Below are 9,178 nucleotides of genomic sequence, written 5' to 3' on the forward strand. Positions count from 1 at the left end.
TCTTAGCTATAAAACATGGTAGATAGGGGAATGGGAAAGTAACCTAAAAACGAATTTGTTTTCCTATAATCCTATAAAGCTAAATGTTTACGAGTCAGACAGTATGTGACTTAAAGCTTCCTGACGTGGCCTTTTGCAAACATGCAACCCACTTTGCGTGTAAATATGGAGCTTCTTTTTTTATTACATTGTATTACAGTGCATGCTTTTATTCAGTCAAATCTAGAATGAAAAAGCTAATTGTGAAAAAAATAATAAAAGCTTCACTTTGGCCTTCCCTTTTCTTGATGAACTGCATAATAAATGTCAAAAATAAAATCAAAATACAATGGGCTGCATGTCTGATAGAATCTCTATAGCAAGGAGACAGTTTGTGATTCAGTTTTTGTTGTGGACGGCGCTTTAAGTGTCAAAATAAAAAGGGAAACGCAAAGGAAGATTAGCGCTCTCAGCTGGTGATTTACTTTTCTTTTTTTTCAACTTCACCATCAATACATTGCAAGGACTAATAAATAAAAATGTTATCATTGCATTCTGATTTTAATTTTGACATTTATTATGCAGTTCATCAAGAAGAGGCAAGCTTTTAGGCAAGCAATTAGCTTTTTCATTTTTTAGATTTGACTGTGAAATACCCATATGGCAATGAAAAATAAATGAAAGTCTTTTTAATTTTATTTTTTTCCCCCACGTATGACCCATGCTCAAGTGAAAAAAAATGATTGCAAATTAAGTGATCTGATTTAGTTTTTAATTGTGTCAAAATATTTTCACACATATTTGAAAAAATTATATTTCCATTTTGATTTTGGTGTTTTCATTTCAGTTTTATTTTTGGCAGGATTTATCTCCCATACATTTCAAGCTAAGTTGTAGTAAGAAGCTAAGTAGTGTGATATTTCTGTTGTTAAACATACGCTGTTTCTGTTAATGTAAGTGAAATGCATGTGTTCATCTGTGTTTAGATATCAATGAGTGTGAACAGAGAGACACGTGTCAGCATGAGTGTATGAACACGCCGGGCAGCCACAAGTGTTTGTGTCCCAGTGGCTATCGCCTCATGACTAATGGCAAAACATGTCAAGGTGAGAAAAAGCTTCTTAATTTAGGGATAAAATTCTACACGTAAACTGATCAAAATTTTTTTGCATTTGATATCATCGGCATCTACATCATTGTCATCATTAATATCATTATCTTGTTGCAGACATTGATGAGTGCTTGGAACAGAATATTCAGTGTGGCTCAAACAGAATGTGTTTCAACATGAGAGGAAGCTACCAGTGCATCGACACGCCCTGCCCACCGAACTACCAAAGAGAACCGGCCACAGGGTAAGACAAAACACAGCTCAGATAGAGATGACCTGATACCACTTATTCTGGTCTCAATCTAGTATTGAAATCCTACATTGCTTTTAAAATGAATGTATCCAAAAAGCTTTAAAATAAACTTTTAATTGAAGCTTTTTACCTAAGCTCATTATACCCAAACTACCCAACAGAAAAAATTACAGCAAACACTATTGATTTGTTCATTTTTCTTTTAATATCCAATTAAAAATATAATGCTTATATCGGCCTGATACTTACAGTATACTCTTAAAAAGGCCACATAAGGTTCTTTAAATAAAGTCTCTTTTGGTTCTATAAAAACATGTTTGTAAAAGAGCTGTATGGATGTTTAATCCTGTTTTTGGATGTTTAATCCATGAAACCTAAAAAAAACTTTTCCTCCATTTTTAGATTCTGTCTTAAAAACTGCCCACCCAATGATCTGGAGTGTGCTCTGAGCCCTTACGCACTGGAGTACAAGCTGCTGTCTTTACCCTTTGGTATTGCTGCCAACCAGGACCTGATCCGCCTGGTGGCCTACACCCAGGACGGAGTGATGCACCCACGAACATCCTTTCTGGTGGTAGACGAAGACACCACGCTTCCCTTTGCGCTGCGTGATGAGAACTTAAAGGGAGTGCTGTTCACGACGAGGCCGCTGCGCGAGCCGCACACCTATCGCATGAAAGTGAAGGCCCTGTCCTACAGCACCAATGGAGGCATCGAGTATCAGACCACCTTCATCGTGTACATCGCCGTCTCAGCCTATCCCTACTGAGAGCACTTGACCATGACTGGGAGACAGAGGTGGAGATGCACTTTTCGTGCAGGACTTGTGTGTGTGTGTGTGTGTGTGCGTGTGTGTGTGTGTGTGTGTGTTTGTGTGTGAGAGAGAGAGGGAAAGAGACAGTTTGTGTGTATGCTTGGATGTAATTGGGTGACTGGTAGATCCTCAACTTGAAGAAAATCCCACAGATGGTAACTTCACACCTCCTAGAGTGAAGAGCTGAGCTGCAGTGTCCAGTGAGCAAGTCATTTTAAATTTAAAAAAGGACCCAGCATTGAGCCCTGGGGTAGGTTGCTTTACCCCTAGCTGGAGCCTGAAGACTGTAGGTCAGAGAAAGCTGCCCAACAATGCCTACAATGGATAGTCATTTTTGCTAGATTGTTTAAAGTCCCTCTTTTCAGGAAAATGGGTGATGTGAACGATGAAAAAGGACAAATGTAATGTCTACCTATTAACTTATTGGGAAGTGCTTGAAAATAAGAGGCAGTACTTTTTCCCACATCTGGTTGGTTGTTAAAGCATTCTGTGAAAGCCAAGGATTTTGAAAGTTTTTTTTCAGGATTGGTCCAGTAGAAGCTTATCATTCATATAGCTTATTATTTCCCAGTAGAGATTATGGGTGAGGAACACCACAGAAGATAATAATAATAAAAATACATATTTATCTCAGGTAAGCACTGCCTTCCCTCTATAACACCACTGTTGTCCATTTACATTCTTAACTATGTACAGAACTTTATATACTGGTTGTTGCAACTGAATTGCAGCATTACAGGTTATTACAAAACTGATTGATTTTCAATGTTAAAGTTGTATTCTATTTTTATGATTTGTATATAAGCATTTGGTTTCCATTCTGTAATATGATTCTATATTGTGTTGTAGCCATTTTTTAAGCAAACATTAAATGTACAATACAACACATTTCGTACTGGATTTATTCATATTTAGGGCTGTACTTTTTTTTTATTATTCTTCTTACTTTTATTATAATACGATCTCAAAAGTTTTTTCCCTCTCCCTTTACAGTGCATAATATCATTAAATAATTTAAGTAATGAGGAGGAATTTCAGGGGGCACAAGGCTAAACTGATAATAAGACCAACCAGGTAGTGTCAGTACACATCTGTAACAATACAACAGGATTTATTCCAACATTATCTTAAATAAAATACATTAAATTACTTAAATATCACAAATTACAAAAAAAAAACTGTTTAAGTTCATTTATCTGCAAGTGTTTATGTGTTTTGTGTATTGTATGATACTACAACACTGCTAAGTTCAATTTCCAAACTCTTAACACTTGATAGTTTTGACACAGACACAACTCCACATTTAGCATGAAAGCACCCACTCTGGCAACACAGCGAGCCGGTATACGCTGTTAAGTTTTTGATTACTCCATAATCAGCACGAGGCTGAAGTTGGTTTGATATTCGCAGCTCCAGATTCGTTTGGCTCGATATTCGCAGCCTCGTATTCCCCGGCTGAAGTTGGTTTGATATTCGCAGCTGCCGCTTCACTGAACCACCGTGAACTAAAGGGAGCGTTCACAAACACCCGCTGTTTATATTAAACACCTCACAGATCAACACTGAAGGAGATAGACTGAAGAAAAGCAGTACATCTGTTTATTAACAATGTAAATATACAATATCTTATTAAATGTAATTTTATATACATGACCTTTCATCACTTTTTTCTCCAGTTTTACTTACAACATGAATTTGCTGTTCTAGTGTAATTCATTCATTTCCTAAATAAAAAATATCTTAAATAGAGAATTAGCCTCCTACTTTAAAGAAAACCTGGCATTATCCTGGCCGGAGCTAATTGTATATTGTAAAATATTTATTTTAATTACTGAATTTATAATTATATATTATAATAAATAACAAAATGTGATTTTGAAGGATATGAATGAACTGGCAACATGGCATACCGATCCATAATGCACAAAAAATTGAATATAAAGCTGATGTTACAGTGTGAGTTTGAAGGACCTTTTAATCTTGGGCCAGACCAAATACACATGATCTGAAAAGTACTAGTCTTCTACTTTAAGGAAAACCTGAAATTAGCCTGGCCCGAGCTGATTTTATACTTTAAAATGAACTGGCAACATGGCATACCGATCCATAATGCACAAAAAAGTCCCTGTTCCAGTACAATTTTGAAGGACCTTTTAATCTTGGGCCAGAACAAATACACATCAGACGAAGAGAACTACTCTTTCACTTTAAGGAAACCCTAGAATTAGCCTGGCCTGAGCTGATTTTAGACTGTAAAATGAACTGGCAACATAACATACCGATCCATAATGCACAAAAAATTGAATATAAAGCTGATGTTCTAGTGTGATTTTGAAGGACTTTTTTATCTTGGGCCAGAACAAATACACATGATCTGAAGAGTACTAGTCTTCTACTTTAAGGAAAACCTGGAATTAGCCTGGCCCGAGCTGATTTTATACTTTAAAATGAACTGGCAACATGGCATACCGATCCATAATGCACAAAAAAGTTTAATTTAAAGCTGATGTTCTAGTGTGATTTTGAAAGACTTTTTAATCTTGGGCCAGACCAAATACACATGATCTAAAGAGTCCTAGTCTTCTACTTTAAGGAAAACCTGGAATTAGCCTGGCCCAAGCTGATTTTCTACTAATTAACTGGCAACATGGTATAACGAGCCATTTTGCACAAAAAAGCCACTGTTCCAGTACAATTTTGAAGAACGTTTTCATCTTGGGCCAGAACAAACACACATGAGATGAAGGGTACTAGTCTTCTTCTTTAAGGACAGCTTGGAATTATCCTGGCCCGAGCTGATTTTATACTTCAAAATGAACTGGCAACATGGCATAGCGAGCCATAATGCACAAAAAAAAATAATTTTAAGCTGATGTTCCAGTGTGATTTTAAAGGACTTTTTCATCTTGGGCCAGAACAAACACACATGTGATGAAGAGTTCTAGTCTTCTACTTTAAGGAAAACCAGGAAGTAGTCTGGCCCGAGCTGATTTTATACTTTAAAATGAATTGGCAACATGACATGAAAGCCATTTTGCACAGAAATAATGAATATAAAGCATTGATTCCAGTGTGATTTTGAGAATACAAGAACTCTCCATCTCATGTGTATTTGGTCTGAAAAAAAAGTCCAAAATCATACTGGAATATCAGCTTTATATTATTTTTTTTTGTGCTGCCATGTTGCCAATTAATTGGGCAGTCTAAAATCAGCTCGGGCCAGGCAAATTCCAAAATTTCCTTAAAGTAGAAGACTAGAACTCTTCATCACGTGTTTATTTGTTTTGGCCCAAGATGAAAAAGTCCTTCAAAATCACACTAGAACATCAGCTTTATATTCATTTTTTTGTTGCATTGTGGCTCAGTATGCCATGTTGCCAGTTCATTTTTAAGTATAAAATCAGCTCGGGCCAGGCTAAATGTAGGGTTTCCTGAAAGTGGGAGAGTAGTTCTCTTCATCTCATGTGTGTTTGTTCTGGCCCAACATGAAAAAGTTCTTCAAAATTGTACTGGAACAGTGGCTTTTTTGTGCAAAATGGCTTGGTATACCATGTTGCCAGTTAACTTTAAAGTATAAAATCAGCTCGGGCCAGGCTAATTCCAGGTTTTCCTTAAAGTATAAGACTAGTAGTACTCTTCATTCCATGTGTATTTGGTCTGGCCCAATATGAAAAAGTCCTTCAAAATCACACTGGAACATCAGCTTTACATAAAAAAAATTGTGCATTATGGATCGGTATGCTATGTTGCCAGTTCATTTTACAGTCTAAAATCAGCTCAGGCCAGGCTAATTCTAGGGTTTCCTTAAAGTGGGAGAGTAGTTCTCTTCATTTGATGTGTATTTGTTCTGGCCCATGATGAAAAAGTTCTTCAAAAATGTACTGGAACAGTGGCTTTTTTGTGCATTATGGATCGGTATGCCATGTTGCCAGTTCATTTTAAAGTATAAAATCAGCCCGGCAAGGCTAATTCTAAGTTTTCCTTAAAGTAGAAGACTAGTACTCTTCAGATCATGTTTATTTAGTCTGGCCCAAGATTAAAAAGTCTTTAAAACTCACACTGGAACATCAGCTTTATATTCAATTTTTTGTGCATTATGGATCAGTATGCCATGTTGCCAGTTCATTTTAAAGTATAAAATCAGCTCGGGCCAGGATAATTCCAAGTTTTCCTTAATGTACAAGACTAGAACTCTTTAGATCATGTGTGTTTGTTCTGGCCCAAGATGAAAAAGTCTGTCAAAATCACATTGGAACCTTAGCTTTATATTCATTATATTTGTGCAAAATGGCTTGTGTAACATGTTGCTAATTCATTTTACAGTATAGAATCAGCTAAGGCCAGGCTAATTCCAAGATTTCCTTAAATTAGAAGAATAGAACTCTTCATATCATGTGTATTTGTTCTGGCCCAAGATGAAAAAAATCCTTTAAAATCACACTGGATCATCTGCCACATATTTTTTGAGCGCAATGGCTTTTAAAATATAATTTTATTAAATATATTTTTTTATTATTTATTAAAATATATAATTATAAATTCAGTAATTAAAATAAATATTTTACAATATACAATTAGCTCCGGCCAGGATAATGTCAGGTTTTCTTTAAAGTAGGAGGCTAATTCTCTATTTAAGATATTTTTTATTTAGGAAATGAATGAATTACACTAGAACAGCAAATTCATGTTGTAAGTAAAACTGGAGAAAAAAGTGATGAAAGGTCGTGTATATAAAATTACATTTAATAAGATATTGTATATTTACATTGTTAATAAACAGATGTACTGCTTTTCTTCAGTCTATCTCCTTCAGTGTTGATCTGTGAGGTGTTTAATATAAACAGCGGGTGTTTGTGAACGCTCCCTTTAGTTCACGGTGGTTCAGTGAAGCGGCAGCTGCGAATATCAAACCAACTTCAGCCGGGGAATACGAGGCTGCGAATATCGAGCCAAACGAATCTGGAGCTGCGAATATCAAACCAACTTCAGCCTCGTGGCCCAAGCTGATTTTATACTTTAAAATGAACTGGCAACATGGTATAATGAGCCATAATGCACAATTGTTTTTATGTAAAGCTGATGTTCCAGTGTGATTTTGAAGGACTTTTTCATATTGGGCCAGACCAAATACACATGATCTAAAGAGTACTAGTCTTCTTCTTTAAGGAAAACCTGGAATTAGCCTGGCCCGAGCTGATTTTATACTTTAAAATGAACTGGCAACATGGTATAACTATCCATAATGCACAAAAAAATTGAATATAAAGCTGATGTTCTAGTGTGATTTTGAAGGACTTTTTAATCTTGGGCCAGACCAAATACACATGATCTGAAGAGAACTAGTCTTCTACTTTAAGGAAAACCTGGAATTAGCCTGGCCCGAGCTGATTTTAGACTGCTATTTCAGTATGATTTTGGACTTTTTTTTTTCAGACCAAATACTCATGAGATGAAGAGTTCTGGTATTCTCAAAACCAATGCTTTATATTCATTATTTCTGTGCAAAATGGCTTTCATGTCATGTTGCCAATTCATTTTAAAGGATAAAATCAGCTCGGGCCAGGCTAATTCCAGGTTTTCCTTAAAGTAGAAGACTAGTTCTCTTCAGATCATGTGTATTTGGTCTGGCCCAAGATGAAAAAGTCTTTCAAAATCACACTAGAACATCAGCTTTACATAAAAAAAACTGTGCATTATGGATCGGTATGCTATGTTGCCAGTTCATTTTAAAGTATAAAATCAGCTCGGGCCAGGCTAATTCCAGGTTTTCCTTAAAGTAGAAGACTAGTACTCTTCAGATCATGTGTATTTGTTCTGGCCCAAGATTAAAAAGTCCTTCAAAATCACACTAGAACATCAGCTTTATATTAAATTTTTTTGTGCATTATGGATCGTTATTCCATGTTGCCAGTTCATTTTAAAGTATAAAATCAGCTCGGGCCAGGCTAATTCCAGGTTTTCCTTTAAGAAGAAGACTAGTACTCTTCAGATCATGTGTATTTGGTCTGGCCCAAGATTAAAAAGTCCTTCAAAATCACACTAGAACATCAGCTTTAAATTAAACTTTTTTGTGCCTTATGGATCGGTATGCCATGTTGCCAGTTAATTTTAAAGTATAAAATCAGCTTGGGCCAGGCTAATTCCTGGTTTTCCTTAAAGAAGAAGACTAGTACTCTTCAGATCATGTGTATTTGTTCTGGCCCAACATGAAAAAATTCTTCAAAATCACACTTGAACATCTGCCTCATATTTTTTGAGCGCAATGGCTTTTAAAATATAATTTTATTAAATATATATTTAATTATTTATTGTAATATATAATTACAAATTCAGTAATTAAAATAAATATTTTACAATATACAAAATTATATTTAATAATATATTGTATATTTACATTGTTAATAAACAGATGTACTGCTTTTCTTCATTCTATCTCCTTCAGTGTTGATCTGTGAGGTGTTTAATATAAACAGCGGGTGTTTGTGAACGCTCCCTTTAGTTCACGGTGGTTCAGTGAAGCGGCAGCTGTGAATATCTTCAGCCGGGGAATACGAGGCTGCGAATATCGAGCCAAACGAATCTGGAGCTGCGAATATCAAACCAACTTCAGCCTCGTATCACGGAGCCGGTTCAGGTATTAAGTCCCGCCTCTCAGTAGAACTCCCGCCTAACAGCATCTGTTGTAATATTTGATTGAGGAATTAATAATTATAGTTTTTAACTTACTTTAAAAACGAGCTTACTCCAGCTCCACTTCATCACTCATAGACAGCTGAGATTTGTTTTCAATTCATAGACAACTTGTCAAATCAATTTGACAAACACTTAACTAAGCTTCTATGTCAGTCTAAGCTCATATGTTAAATGTGGTGAAGTTTTGCAAAATACAGCCACTACGAGCGGAAATCTGAGGTGTACGGAACACCGTTGCCTGTTTGTTGGCAGGTGTACGGAATACTGAATTCTTGTCCTTATTTTTTTTCTAGTCAATAAATTAATGTAAAATAATTAAACAATAAAA

At 35.8% G+C, this 9,178-nt stretch overlaps 1 protein-coding gene across 2 annotated transcripts in view; it reads left to right on the forward strand.

The window, feature by feature from the left end:
- Positions 1-3,045, forward strand: part of hmcn1 (hemicentin 1) — a 160,692-nt gene extending 157,647 nt beyond the window's left edge. For both annotated transcript variants that reach the window (XM_049479752.1, XM_049479753.1), the window contains 3 exons: positions 966-1,085; positions 1,208-1,334; positions 1,746-3,045. In XM_049479752.1, the coding sequence (XP_049335709.1) occupies positions 966-1,085; positions 1,208-1,334; positions 1,746-2,112 (614 nt within the window). In that variant the 3' untranslated portion in view covers positions 2,113-3,045. The remainder of the gene's footprint in view (positions 1-965; positions 1,086-1,207; positions 1,335-1,745) is intronic.
- The last annotated feature ends 6,133 nt before the right edge of the window (positions 3,046-9,178 follow it).

The sequence above is a fragment of the Astyanax mexicanus genome, chromosome 1 (genome assembly GCF_023375975.1).
Source record: "Astyanax mexicanus isolate ESR-SI-001 chromosome 1, AstMex3_surface, whole genome shotgun sequence".
Taxonomy (NCBI): Eukaryota; Metazoa; Chordata; class Actinopteri; order Characiformes; family Acestrorhamphidae; genus Astyanax; species Astyanax mexicanus.